The sequence below is a fragment of the Pelophylax lessonae genome, assembly GCF_965119305.1.
Source record: "Pelophylax lessonae genome assembly, chromosome: 11".
Lineage (NCBI taxonomy): Eukaryota > Metazoa > Chordata > Amphibia > Anura > Ranidae > Pelophylax > Pelophylax lessonae.
In genome coordinates this window covers 8,855,070-8,870,402 of record NC_138778.1, presented here as the reverse complement: position 1 = coordinate 8,870,402, position 15,333 = coordinate 8,855,070, and the positions used below count along the sequence as shown (strand labels likewise).

Sequence of the window (15,333 nt, the reverse complement as noted above, 5' to 3'; positions counted from 1 at the left end):
CAGCACCTGCACCAGAAACAACCCAGGACCTGCACCAGAGACTGTGTATAGTGCCGGAGAACCAGCACCTGCACCGGAGAACCAGGACCTGCACCAGAGACTGTGTATAGTGCGGGAGAACCAGCACATGCACCAGAGACTGTGTATAGTGCCGGAGAACCAGGACCTGCACCAGAGACTGTGTATAGTGCCGGAGAACCAGCACCTGCACCAGAGAACCAGCACCTGCACCACAGAATGGTTATAAAGTGCCATAATACCAGGATCTGCACAGGAGACTGTACATAGTGAAAGAATTCTAGGACTTGCACCAGACCTGTATAGTACTGGTGTACCAAGATCTGCACCAGAGACTGTGTATAGTGCCGGAGAACCAGGACCTGCACCAGAGACTGTGTATAGTGCCGGAGAACCAGCACCTGCACCAGAGACCCAGGACCTGCACCAGAGACTGTGTATAGTGCCGGAGAACCAGCACCTGCACCAGAGAGTGTATAGTGCCGCAGAACCAGGACCTGCACCAGAGACTGTGTATAGTGCCGCAGAACCAGGACCTGCACCAGAGACTGTGTATAGTGCCGGAGAACCAGCACCTGCACCAGAGACTGTGTATAGTGCCGGAGAACCAGGACCTGCACCAGAGACTGTGTATAGTGCCGGAGAACCAGGACCTGCACCAGAGATGGTTATAAAGTGCCATAATACCAGGATCTGCACAGGAGACTGTACAGTGAAAAAATTCCAGGACTTGCACCAGACCTGTATAGTACTGGAGTACCAAGATCTGCGCCAGAGACTGTGTAAAGTACCTGAATACAAGGATCTACACCGGTGTGTATAGTGCCAGAGTACTAGGACCTGTGCCAGAGACTGTGTAAAGTACCTGAATACAAGGATCTACACCGGTGTGTATAGTGCCAGAGTACTAGGACCTGCACAGACACGAGTGTATAGTGCTGTAGTACAAGGATCTGCCACCAGAAACTGTGTATACAACGGGAGTAACACGATCTACAACTAAAGTATTTTATGGCACCAGCGGATGTGTGCCAAGGAGCTGAAGTCCAAAGACTGTAAATAGTACAGGAGATTTGTGCCGAGGAGCTGGAGCCCAGAGACTGTATATAGTACCAGGGATGTATATCCAGAACCTGGCACCTAAAGGTTGTGTAAAGTACCAGGGAATCTATGCCCAGGACTTATAGTGGAGGCTGTTTGTAGCCTTTGGGTGATTTATGCTTTGGACCCTCAACAGAGGTTGCGTATAGTTAGTAGCAGGGGACAAGCAGTAGAACCGGAGACCCAAAGGCTGTTGGACCTGTACTGAGGGTGGCTATCCCACTAGGACGAGCATAATTACACATTTGTGGATCTTAATGCTCTCTGCACACAGGAAATAATGGAAGAGGATTTCTTTGAAACAACAGCAACCGTCTCCAACATCAACATCAGCACAAAGTGTAAAATAAACAAGAACTTTACTCACCTTTACCTGTCGTCAGTCTACATTGCAGTGTTTATCGTTGGCTTATTGGGGAATGTACTTGGCCTGTGGAATCTATGTGTGAACTGGAAGAAGTGGACATCCCTAAATGTTTTTGTCTTTAACTTGGGTATTGCCGATCTCCTCTATGTGGTCACTTTGCCATTTTTTGTGTCCTATTATCTCAATGAGGGAGTCTGGATGTTTGGCTATGACTTCTGCCGGCTGGCCCGCCTCCTCTTTCACATTAACATGTACGCCAGTATCAGCTTCCTCACCTGCATCAGCATCCAACGCTACTTGGGAATTGTCCACCCCATGAAAATGATGGGGCGACTCCACAACTTACGCTCGTCATTTTATGTCAGCATCCTGGTTTGGATTCTGGTAATCGTTCAGATCTTACCTCATCTTTACTTTACCAATGCCACGAAAAATGCCACCTATTGCTATGACACTACCATTAATGATCACGTGGAATCGTATGCACCGTACACAATGACAATCACCGTCACTGGCTTCCTGATACCATTTGTTATAATTGTAGCATGTTACACCCGCATCCTCACCGTCCTGACAAGGAACACCAATGTGGATACAAACATAAAAGGCAGAAGCATCAAATTGGTTTTCATCATCCTGGTCTTGTTTGCCGTCTGCTTTTTCCCATATTACATCTTCCGAAACATCAATCTGCTTTCCAGGGTGTGGCAGCTAAAAGGAAGCTGCACGCAGACCCTGAGGGACCTCTATATCTCCTACCAGGTCACCCGGGGCTTGGCCAGCTTGAATAGCGCCATTAACCCTCTGCTGTACCTTGTGACCAATGAAAACTATGTATACAAGTTCCGCCAGATGCAGAAAAAGGCCTGGCACACATTTGTGTATCTGGGTAGACAAAATGCTATGCCTGACATCAATATGCTAAACCTAACACAAAACAAAGAACAGGTTGACTTCTCTGATGAATTATAAGTAATGCGGGAAGATCCTTCTCTCTTGGTAGGTTGTGTATAAGCACGTCTTCTATTACAAGCTACAATGCCTCTGCCATGTCCTTCCATAGACTATTGTGCATTGTCATATACCACCCTGAGTGAGAACCACAACACTGGGACATGGAAGCATCTGTTACAATCTGCCACCTACAATGCTGCCACCATGTCTTCCCACAGATGCCAAGAATTGCTCTATGCTGTATGGAGGGAAAACCACAACACCGAGACATGGGAAATTTCTCTTACCAACTATAACGTTGTCACTATGTCTTCCTATAGATGTTGAGCATTTCCATATACCACCTGAAGAGAGAAACCCAACACTGGGACATGGGAGGCGTCTTTTACAATCTGCCACCTACAACGGTGCCACCATGTCTTCCCATTGAGGCCGACCATTGCTCTATATTAACTGAAGGGAGAACCACAGCACCGAGACATGGCAAACTTCTGTTACCACCTACAACTTTGCCGCTATGTCTACTCATAGATGCTGATCATTGCCATATACCACCTGGACCACAGCGCCAGGACAATTACCATTTACCAACCTCAACGCTGCTGCCATGTCTTCCCTTAGATGCTGAGCAAAGAGGACAAGGCAGACTTCTATTACTATGAAACCACCAAGTATCTTCCTATAGATTCTGAGCATTGCCATATGCCACAAGGAGGAGGATCCACAACACCGGGACATGTCAGACGTCTATTACCATATACCACATACAGCACTGCCGCCATGTCCTCCCTTAGATGCTGGAGCATAGAGGACAAGGCAGACAACTATCCCCATCTACCACCATTTCTTCCCATAGATGCGGAACATTGCCATATACCACCTGGAGAAAACCACCACACTGGGACATGGTAGGCTTCTATTACCATATACTATCTACAACACTGCTGCCTTGTCTTCCCATAGATGCTGAGCATAGAAGACCAGGCAGACTTCTATTTCCATCTACCACCATTTCTTCCCATAGATGCTGAGAATTGCCATATACTACCTGGAGAAAACCACCACACTGGGACATGGTAGGCTTCTGTTACCATATACTACCTGCAACACTGCTGCCATGTCTTCCCATAGATGCTGAGCATGGAGGACCAGGCAGACTTCTATTCCCATCTACCACCATTTCTTCCCATTGCCATATACCACCTGGAGGAAGAACCACAACACTGGGACATGGCAGGCTTCTGTTACAATCAAACACCAGCAATGCTGCTGCCATCTCTACCCACAGATGCCAAGCATTGCCATCTACTACCTGGAGGAAGAACCAAAACACCGGGACAGGGTAGTCTATCACGTTGTAAAATCTACCACCTAAAATGTCACCATGTCCTTTCATAAATGCCAAGCATTGCCATACAGTGCCTGGAGCTAAAACCACAACACTGGGACATAACAGGTTGTCTCTGATGGCACCCTCAAAGATATGCTGCTCGTCCCTTACCCAGTGAAGTATAATTGGTGCCAAGGCAGATTGGCCCACCAATAGGTTACATTGAAACAATGACCAAGTATATCATAATCTACTCATTTTAGGTTATATGGTTGAAAAATGAAAATATCTTTCAATTGAATGCAAGAGATATTGTTTGATAGACAATAGTAGATTATATGGCCAGTTTACTTAGACTCAATGAAAACCTGTAACTGACGCAGTCATTGTTTCTCACAACTTTATTCAAATTATCTGGATTCCTTGGATTTTATGTAATTCCTTTACAATTTTATGTAAAATTTAGAATATTGTACAATTATATTGCAATATGCGGAGAGCAGGGGACTGAGATCTGTTCATACATAGGCAGATGAAAAGATACTTCTTTATCTGTGAAATGTATAGTGTGTCTAGTTTGTGAATGAATTCAGCATGATGCATTGTCCTATCAACGTGTTTTTATATTTTATAGCCTTGTTTCTATGTTTAGTATTCAGTATATGCACATGGGGAAAGTCTTTTTTTTCTCAGTACATGCTTAGGCTCAGTTTCTTGGTTTGCAGTGATACACAGTGGTCGTACTTAGGGCCGGCGCTACCTGTAAGGCAACCTAGGGCACAACTTAGCAGGGGGCGCCGGCATCCTGCACCCAGAATCAGTAATGGACTGGCCGGTGCGGCACTCCTCATGCTGTGTCGCCTGAGCGCTACAGCAAGCCACGCTATGTGAAAACCTCCAGCATCGCCGAAATCCCCATAGGAAAGCATTGAATAATGCTTTCCTATGGGGAGGTCTAATGCGCGCGTGTGGCCATTGGCGCGCATGCGCATTACTTCTCCCCTGTCGGCTGATGTCGGCGGGGGAGGAGAGTAGGCAGAGCCTGACCCAGCACCAAGGTATGCCACTGAAGGGGTTTTAACCCCTTCAGCAACTTAGGACGGGGGGGGGGGGGGGGGCAGCAATTTTTATTTTGCCTAGGGCGGCAAAAGTCCTTGCACCGACCCTGGTCGTACTTCGCTGTACTGTACTGTATTATACAAATTTTATTATTCAATTTCCTTTAGATTTACCTTCAACTATGTAGTACAAGGGCCGGCCTGATTGCATACAAATTGAAAGTGTTTAGGTGTGACCTCATATTATATGGTTTTGGTAAATCTAGAGGAAAGTTGTAGAAGAAAGTTGTATAATGTACGGCCAGTCTTACTGCAATTTATTGTTCTTTAATTGCAAGGTACATTTGACTTGGTCATAATACAATCATATCTGGTGGCTTGTGAAAGTGTCATTGCTTAACATTTCCAAGGAACAGTTGTGTAATATTTTCCCTCAGAAGCCTCAAAAGTGAGTCAATAATGCAGATAACTTCTGCTACATTTGTGGCAAGGTTACATTTACATCTCAAAAGTGCAGCATCATGGCCAGGGCTGCTGTTAGAAATCGCGGGGCCCCGTACAGACTACCTGGCAGGGCCCTCCCAAGAAAATATTAAAGATATATTTAGCTAAAATTACAACAAAATCACTATTATCAGACACAAATATAACATAACTCGCATAATTCCTGCTAAATCTAAAAAAAAAACTATGTTAAATAAAAAAGATGAGATGAGAAAAATATACAGGCTGGGCAGTTGGAGCTCAGTGATCAGAGAGACAGAGAGAGAGAAACAAAGTTACAATTTACAAATAAACTCCTGAGCAGAGATAAGTGCTGGGAGGGGGGATTATTGAGGGACAACTGTCTCTTTCTCAGCAGATAAAAGCTGATAGCAGGGAGAGGGACAGATCAGATTCAGGTGCTGGAGGAAGATTTCTGTATTTGTTGTCCATCACTAATCCCCCTCTCTGTGTGGGCCCCCCTGTGTGCTCGGGCCCCCTACAAGAGGGCTGGTGGTCCCCCCCTGTTCTAAAATTTTCTCGGACCCATGAAAAAAAAAAAAAAAAAAAATCGGACCTCGTCACTTCCGGTGACCCTACGTCATGAAACAGCTCATGGGAGTCTCAAGTGCGCATGCGCACAAGACATGATCTTGGTTTGGTAAAATTATATCTTGGTTTGGTAAAATTATAACACATAGCGGGCAGTTGACTGAGAGAAGGCGGGGCTGAGGTGGGACGGAAGACACCGCCGCTTCATCTGCAGAGCTGAATAGAGGAGGCGGGACGGAGGTGAGGCCGTGTAATAAATGCAGGACTTTAGCGACTCCTTCTGTTTTATTATCTTTAGTAATTATCGTATTATTTATCCTTAGGATTTCATAACATTTAGTATTTCTATAATACAAAATAAGAAATACTAAGGCCCCGTTAACACTGGGACGACCTGTGAGGCGACCTGGTCGCCTCACAGGTCGCCGTAGGTCGCCTTCCATAGGGAAGCTGCGGACCCGTTCTAATAGGAGCGACACAAGTCGCTCCGACTTCGAAAAAGGGTCCGGAGCTTCTTTGGGGCGACCCGGAGCGATCGTCATAGACTTCAATGTTATGAAGTCCGTGCCGGCCGTTCCGAGGTCGCGGCGCGCTACTCGTACCGTGACCTCAGAGGTCACCCCGGGAAGTCGGATCGCCCCAGTGTGAACGGGGCCTTAATGTAATGAAATCCTAAGGATAAATAATACAATAATTACTAAAGATAATAAAACAGAAGGAGTCGCTAAAGTCCTGCATTTATTACACGGCCGCACCTCCGTCACGCCTCCTCTATTCAGCTCTGCAGATGACGCGGCGGTGTCTTCCGTCCCACCTCAGCCCCGCCTTCTCTCAGTCAGCTGTCCGCTTTCTGTTATAATTTTGCCAAATCTCGAAAAATGTCTTCTGCGCATGCGCACGGACGACTCTGCATGCGCACGGACGACTCCCATCAGCTGTTTTGTGATGCTCTGTCCCTGGAAGTGACGAGGTCCGATTTTTTCACGGGTCCGACAAAATTTTACAACACCCCCCTATCAGCGGCCCTGATCACGGTAGTGGTAAAAAAGGCACCACCTTTATTTTAGATGCAAAATAAGGGATCAGGACCAGAGTTGGGCCCCTCATTGTTGCAATACACGTGCAACTTATCTGCATCATTGGCCAAAACAAGAAAAAAAAAGTCCATACCTTTTGAAGTCCAAATAGTGTGGAGGAGCATGAAAAGGTTACATGAAAAACCAATAATAGTTATTGGTATCAATAAAAAGATACATTTATTATAATGATTGGTGTGGCACCATTCTCATTGTTATATCACATTTTGCAGAAAAGTTATAAATCTAAATATTTTGATGCAATTTTGACCTGAAGTTGTACCTTGGAAACTGGAGCCAATAAATACTCAGGACTTCATTTTCTTTCCTTTATTAGTGACCCAATTCTGGTAAAAAATTTAACTAATTTCATTACCGAGGATTTTTCCTTGTAGACAGTGAAAATTGCCAAAAATGTATACACAAGCTAGTGGGTGGATCAAGCCTGCCTTTACGTTACACAAAGCCACATTTTTTTATTGGGCACCACTACAACCTTCTAGACACCCATGTCCTAATAACCAATGATGTCATCAGTTGATAAGGAGGACAGCAGGCCCTTGCACCTCTAATGTTGGGTGTCCTATGTATGCGGATGTTGGTGCATTATGTAAAAATATTTGGTTTCGTTTTACTAACTATTGGGGTATTTTTCCCCCTGTCGTTTGCTATATTGTGAGCGGTGGGGGAAGGGGGACAGGTTCGTTTTTGCTATTTAAATGACCGAGCCCGCTGCACTATATTTACTTTCTGCCCTTGATGGTCAGGGACTATATTAGTTTTTCCTTTTTATATACATCAATTTTCAGAGTGGGGTTTGTGCCTTCTCCTCCGTTCCAGTTGTCTGGGTGGTACCCCCACAGGACGTAGGTGTGGTCCAGTGCCCGTCATTTGGGCGCCTCTATGTGGGCAATTGGCCACCTAGGTGTCCATTTCCCTCTGGGACTGCATTCCCGGTCATGTTCCTGCGCCATGGGATCCTGCTATGCCCAGCATGCTCTGCGGTCTATATGAAGAGGTAAGCATTGTACAAGAATTCTACATATGTAAAACGCAAAGAGGCCGTTTTTTTTTTTTTTTTTTTAATGTATAAAAGTCTGATATCATCAATGATTGTATGCATGATCTTCTCTCCTCTTTTCTATAATTTCCCTATTCAGCATTTAAAAACAGTGCCATGAACTTGGCCCCTGAAGAAGCTAACACAAGAGCCTAATCGCTCAGCGAAACGCGTAGGAGCTACCAAGTTATACTGTTTCTATTTATGAACATGATATATATGTTATGGATGTAGAATCTACCCTTTTTATACTGGCACATTGTGCTTTTATTCTGTATTTTGGATGGATTTAATAAAGTTATTTCTTTTTATATAAAGTATGCTGTATGTTTATCAATGACAACCCCTCAGCATTTCAAATCCCATTTTTTTTTTTTTCAATTATCACTTTATTCAATTTTCTCCATAAAATACAAAACAGAGGTCCAATATATAAGTCATACACATTATCTCAGGAATACAGAATAATTCTCTTAACATTTTCTCTCAACAATCCCTAAATACAATTTTTAAACTACACTAGGGAGTCTATTCCATTTTCATTTTTCCGGAATATACATATCCTACTTTATCAAAAACGGTCTCTCTCTGATATTACATATTTCTATTATTGATTTATTAATTATTTTCTCCCCTCCTGTATTCCTGTACTGTGGTTGCTCTATTCATTTTCAATTTGGCCTCTACTTCCAAAATATCCCATTAACATAACCCTCCAAATATCCCATTAACATAACCCTCCAAATATCCCATTAACATAACCCTCCAAATATCCCATTAACATAACCCTCCAAATATCCCATTAACATAACCCTCCAAATATCCCATTAACATAACCCTTTTTTTTTTTTTTTTAAATCCCATTTTGTTAAGTCAGTAGGTGAGCCAACTCTCCTGTCCAACCTTGGACTGGACAACTGTTGACAACCTCTCCTCCTGTTTTCTCTTTACCATTTGGTCCCCAGGGATGTGGCTGTGGTTGTCTTTCTTTAGAGCCAACATCGTTTTATTAGTATTTGTTTTGTTTTAACATTTTAGAATGGGGTGCCTCAAACATTGTGCATACTTTTAAAGGGTGCCTTGAAAAGAAAAACCTGGAAAAAAAAAAAAAAAAGTTGAGAAACACTGATCTAGAGATCTGTAAAAAAAAATTTTTTTTTTCTTCCTCATTTTAAGGCTGATTTTTTTTTTTTTTTTGCAATTTCCCTTTATATTTCCTGTTTTAGAGACAAGCTTTGAAAAAAGTGAATGTCAAAAAAATACCTTAAGAGGAACACTACCCTAACAGTTTGAAATATTCATTGTACTTTCCCTGTATGGTACCCCTGAGCAGTGCTGTATCTTGGCCTAGGCCAACAAGGCCCAGGCCTAGGGCGGCACTTTGCAGGGGGGCAGCAAAAAAGTTGGACCCTGCATGAAAAAAAAACAGCCTCCTCCCGGCTCCCACACGGAAAGGGTTCCCCCCCCCCAGGCTTGTGCTACACTTTTAGTTTAGTGCCTGTATTATGGGGCGAATTGGGCCAGAGGGCAGGATCCAGGAGGCAAATCAGTCTGGCACCCCCATAAAGCAGTCACACTGCTACCTGCCGATATGATAGGCTGCACTAATGGGCACTGATAGGCTACACTGGTGGCCACTGATGGGGCTGTACTGATGGTCACTGATGAGGCCACACTGATATGCTGCACTGATGAGGCTGCACTGATGGGCAGTAATGAGGCGACACTGATGGGCACTGATGAGGCTGAACTTATAGGAACTGATAAGGCTATGCTGATGGACACATATAGACTGTGGTTGTGGTCTGTGGTGTACAGATGACAGGGAGGGGTGTGGCCTTTACAGGAAGGGGTTGGTCATATTTAAATTAGGGGGTGCACAAACTTAGTCAGGCCTAGGGCAGCACAAAACCTAAATACACCACTGCCCCTGAGATTACATTTTTGGCTGCATCAGGTGATAAAGTCCTGTCTGAATGTCCTCTTTGTTGCTGCCAAGAGATGACAATGCCCATTGGTTCTCACTGGTGCTATGGCCAGATGACCATTTATGGTCTGTTGGAGCTCTTTGGTGACATTGTTCTGTCCGTGGGTTCTTTCTGATGCTAGGGGAAGGTGGCAATGTCCTGCCTGCACGTTCTCTCTGGTGCTGCCACCACGAATATCCTGTCTGCTAGCAGCTTTGCCTCTTGCTACCGCCAGGTAACAATGTCCTATCCATGGGTTCTCTATGGTGCTGCTGCCTCCAGGTGACAATGTCCTGTCCATGGGTTCTCTATGGTGCTGCTGCCTCCAGGTGACAATGTCCTGTCCATGGGTTCTCTATGGTGCTGCTGCCTCCAGGTGACAATGTCCTGTTGGTGGGTTTTATTTTGCCATGTCCTTTTGGGGGGTTCCCTCTGGTGCTACTGCCAGGTGATAATTATGGTGGACTATGTGTGGACAGCCTTAGGTCAACTGGGTCCTTCTAAAGGTTCCCAGAACAAGGCAGCTCTAATGTGAAGCCCCAGCTTGAACTTCTATAGAAATCCAATATGATAACATGGCAGCCCAGATCCCACACACTCCATTCCAAGAAAAAAACAGCCTAACTCAAAACAGTTCTGTGTTCTGCAATTAAAAAAGTATTGCTCTGCCCCAGGTCCTTTCATTCTTACAACAAGAAATGGGTGTCAGCATCCAGAACATGTCCAATCTCACATGCCATATGTCTTCTAATAGAGAAAAGCCGTACAACGGCACTGTGAAACCAATATGCCCCACCTGGACTCATCCTCCCTTGTAAACTATACAACCTTTACAGAGTGAAACGCATCATTGGAAGGAGTCAGGTGGAGTACAGCGCGTTGGATAGTGTGTTGTAAAGCTGTCTTCCTATTGGAAGAGGAGTTCCATGTATTGTCTTCTGTTGGCAGTGCAGCAGACATAACACTCATGTACCATCTATGGAGGACACTCCTGTAACCTCCACGTAAAGAGCCCCAGCAAGAGGAGGCTGTTTTTTTTGGGATGGAGAGTGTGGGCTGCCATGGTATCATATTAGATTTCTTTAGGAGTTTGGGCAGAGGATGCACATTAAGGGCTGCCTTGTCCTGGGAATCTTTAGAAGGACCTGGTTGACCTAAGGTCATCCACACACAGTCCACCAAATTAGTATTGTGTAAATGAAGGTTACTATTACTTATGAACGGGTAGACTCCAACGAAAAAAAGGGCATATAAGAGGCACTGAGACTTTGATATGAGTTTAAACAATGTAATGAGGGGGCAAAAAACATTTGAAGAGCCCACTGGGTCAGGTTAGGCTGCCCTACTGTGGGCACTCCAGCAGGTTACCAGGAAAAGACGTGCATATATAGAAGGAGCAACAGACCAAAATATAAAAAAAGAGTCCAAATTAATTTAGTGATATTGTGTTAAAAGACCGCCAACACATTTCGGGGGTCTATGGAACTCCCCCCTTCATCTGAGCTTCAGTTAAAAATGAAAACCTTGAGTGGAATCAAAGTGAGGCTTTCCTGTTCAGGGAAGCGGATTGCTGGTTTTGGATTTCTGGCCAGCAGTATCTGCATCAGCAGTCAAAATAAGACACTCATGTAACCTCCATGTGCCCCAACAAGAGGTGGCTGTTTTTTGGGGATGGAGGTTGTGGGCTGCCATGGTATCATATTAGATTTCAAGAGTTCTGGAAGGGGATGCACTAATGTGCTACTAATGAGCTGCCTTATCCTGTCCTTGGGAATGTCTAGATGAGGGGGTCTCCAAACTTTCTAAACAAAGTGTCAGTTTACTGTCCTTAAGACTTTAAGGGGGGCCAGACTATGGCCGTTGGGAGTAAAAAAGGTACTAATGTCAGTGGAAAACAACAATGCGCTCTCTTTGGTTTCAGTGGGAGGAATTGTGCCCTCTCGTTGGTGTCATTGGGAGAAATTGTGCCCCTTCATTGGGGTCAGAGAGGGAAATGATGCCCCGTGGTTGGTACCAGTGGATGAAATGGTGCCCCAAGGGCCAGATAAAAGCAAGCAAATGGCCACATCCGGGGCCGCAATTTGAAGACTATTGGTTTAGAAGGACCTGGTTGACCTAAAGTCATCCACACACAGTCAACCAAATTAGTATTGTGTGAATGAAGGTTGATTTTACTTATTAAACGGGTAGCTCCACCTAAAATTATTTTTTTTTTTTTAGATAGAGAAGGGATAAACCATAAACCAGGGGTCTCCAAACTATGGCCCTCCAGTTGTTCAGGAACTACAATTCCCATCATACCTAGTCATGTGTGTGGATGTCTGAGTTTTCCAATGCCTCATGGGATGTGTAGTTCCACAACAGCTGGAGGGCCGTAGTTTGGAGATCCCTGCCATAAACCAACAAATGGTGTCTTCTACCTCTCGAGGACTCTACAGTGTTTTCTCCGTTCTGAGTTCCAGATCAAGGAGGTTCCACCATCCCTGTTGAATGTCTTTTAATATTGTGCAGAACATGCTGGAGGGAGATGGGTCACCCCAATGTAGGAGAAAGCAAAGCCAGAAAGATGTGCATGTGCTAGAGTTGGGGAGGTGATGCCACCATCCCTGTTGAATGTTGAATGTATTGTGCAGGACGTGTGAGATGGGTCACCACAACGTAGGAGGAAGCAAAGCCAAAATGCTAGATTCCTACCCGTCATGCTTATCCAATGCCTTCAAAACTATATGTACCTAGTTACCCTTAAAGAGGTGGGAAGCAAGAATTCCACCCACGCTTCATTTTCAGGAGAAGATCAGCAATGGCAGGCTGGTATGAAGACTGGCTCCCCTCAGTATATCACTGACTGTAATAGAAGTGCTGTTGGCGGATTGCACCTAGAGAGGGTGATAAGATAATCCTGACGGGAATTGTATCCTAGAGATGTTCGAGTGGTTTACATTCCCTCTTCTTGTTGATGACATTTTAATCCAACTCCTAAATCATGGCTTGGCCTCAAAATGTAAACGCAGAAAAGAGCGCAGACTCTAGCATCATCCCGCCAACTACATGGCTGTGAAGGGAGAGGAGCGGAGTAAACTTCTTGCAGATGAAGAGGCCATATACTGGGACACATCCAGACACGTGACCCGACAATCAAGGAAAAAGATGAAGCAAACAAAGCGCACCAGATAGTGCAAATAAACCACACATTAATCAATAAAATAGAAATCAAAATGCACTTAAATGTGGCAGCGTGATAGTCTCTGATCTGTAAGTGTATTTGTATTCAAATGTTATTGATTAGAGGGTGAGCTATCTGCACTATCTGTCTTGCTTTGTTTGCTTCCTCTTTTACTTCTAGTTATATAACGATGGATTTGGATGGAGATGGCAAGGATGAGCAAGGATGAGCAGTTTGTCCGGGGGGCAGGCAAGCACGTTACATTTGACGATTCTACTGATAAAATAAGAGATTCTTACAGTAAAACGCATGATAATGAAGGCCTGTTTTGTTATTAGCGATCACGACACAGCTTTTTGGCTAAGATGAAGTGTTCTTATTGTAGCACCCTCCTAGGTAGGTAGTAGGGATGATCGAATGGTTCGTGTCGACCATCGGTTCGACCCGAACATTGACTGTTCGAGGTTCGGCCAAATTTAGAACTTTTTGCTGAAAAAGTTCCGAATTCGGCAACCGGAACCGACCAAAATGCAATGGGACAGGAAATGGGCTTTAAAGCCCATGATTGGACCAGAACCATTAGCAAAAGCCAATTGAGGGGGCAGGAGAATGCTAGGAATGTGATTAGAGTGACTAGGGGGTCCCTAGGCCAATCATTAGTGAATACGCCCCCCAGTATATAAGATAGCCCCCGCCAAATTCCTAGCATTGTAATACAGGGACATGGAAGAGAGTGGAAGCAGTTCTGTTAATTTTACTTTAAAAGTGTTATTTAGCATTTATTAGTGTGAGGAAAGGGATATCTAGTGTAGTTAGGGTGCTCTTTTACACTTTAGTTAGATGCAAAAATTTAGTTTCTGTAGGGAAAGTGTTAAGTGCCAGGGAGACCGTAATGTAGTGTAGAGTGAACTGACTCTGACTGCTATGGCAGGGTGACCAAACCTTTCCATATCAGGGTGACCGCTATAGAGAAAAAAGATAGTTTCTCTTAAGTCACATTCGGTGCACTAATATGGCTTCTCGCCGGTCAGCCTACTTTTTGGCTGCAGGCGTTTATAGGGATTTTTTGAGCACAAGTTTGGAGTCAGGCATGACATCTGAACATGTGTATAGGGGGTATATATATATACACACCCATGTATGTATCTATACACCTGCACATATATAGGTGTGAAAGGAGCAGAAAACACTACTTGCGCTAATGAAATAATTAACACCAATATAGTTATGCTCCTATCACACCTATATATGTGTATGTGTAAAATACATATAAGTGTGTGTGTATATATATATATATATATATATATATACACCCCTATACAGAAGTTCAGATGTTTTGCCTGCCTCCAAAGAACCCAAAAAAATGCCCAAAAAAACACTAGCGCCAAAAAAAAAAAAAAAATGCCCAGGTGTGTTGTTGCAGGCCTTTTTTTGGGTTTTTTGGAGGCAGGCAAAACATCTGAACTTGTGTATAATGGTATATATACACACACACATACTTATATGTATTTTACACTTACACATATATAGGTGATATAGGAGTGGAGCCATATTAGTGTTAATTATTTCATTAGCGCAAGCATATATTTCTGCTACTATCACACCTATATATGTCTAGGTGTATATATACATACAAGTATGTGTGTATATATACCCGTATACAGAAGAAGTTCAGATGTTTTGCCTGCCCCTAAAGAACCCCAAAAAATGCCCAAAAAAACGCTAGCGCCAAAAAAAAAAAAAAACACCCAGGTGTGTTGTTGCAGGCATCCCATCCCAAGTTCGATCATCCCTACTAGGTAGTTGCTAGGTAAAAGCATTGTTTGCTCCATCTGCTTATCAGGGGAGCCTGATCAGTAGTTTTGCCTGTTAGCGCTGTTCCACTGCATGGAACCGAACGGTTCGGCACGCTTTTGTGCTTTTCCACTGCTGGTACTGCATGGTATAGTGTCGGAACGGTTCTGTACGATACGGCGGCGCTTTTCCACTGCATGGAACCGAATGGTACGGCTCTGAAAAAACCGTACCTACTCGATTGTGGTTCCAACAGGTACCATAACTGGTACCATATCCCACAATCCTTTGCATGCAGTCACTACTAGCCACTGATTGGTCAGAGAATCCCACCCACCCCGTTGTTATCCCACCCACTTAACTTTAGTACTACTTTAGTGGAAAAGCAAACCATACCGTATTGTACCGAA

At 44.1% G+C, this 15,333-nt stretch overlaps 1 protein-coding gene across 1 annotated transcript; it reads left to right on the top strand.

The window, feature by feature from the left end:
* Window positions 1–1,032: 1,032 nt before the first annotated feature.
* LOC309567615 (P2Y purinoceptor 1-like) lies at window positions 1,033–2,986 on the top strand. Its single transcript, XM_082273025.1, has one exon. The coding sequence runs from the start codon at window positions 1,400–1,402 to the stop codon at window positions 2,456–2,458; it is 1,059 nt and encodes a 352-aa protein (XP_082129151.1). The 5' UTR covers window positions 1,033–1,399; the 3' UTR covers window positions 2,459–2,986.
* The last annotated feature ends 12,347 nt before the right edge of the window (window positions 2,987–15,333 follow it).

What these genes read in the sequence shown, in the direction of transcription:
- LOC309567615 (XM_082273025.1), top strand. Translation starts at nt 1,400, where the DNA reads ATGGAAGAGGATTTCTTTGAAACAACAGCAACCGTCTCCAACATCAAC.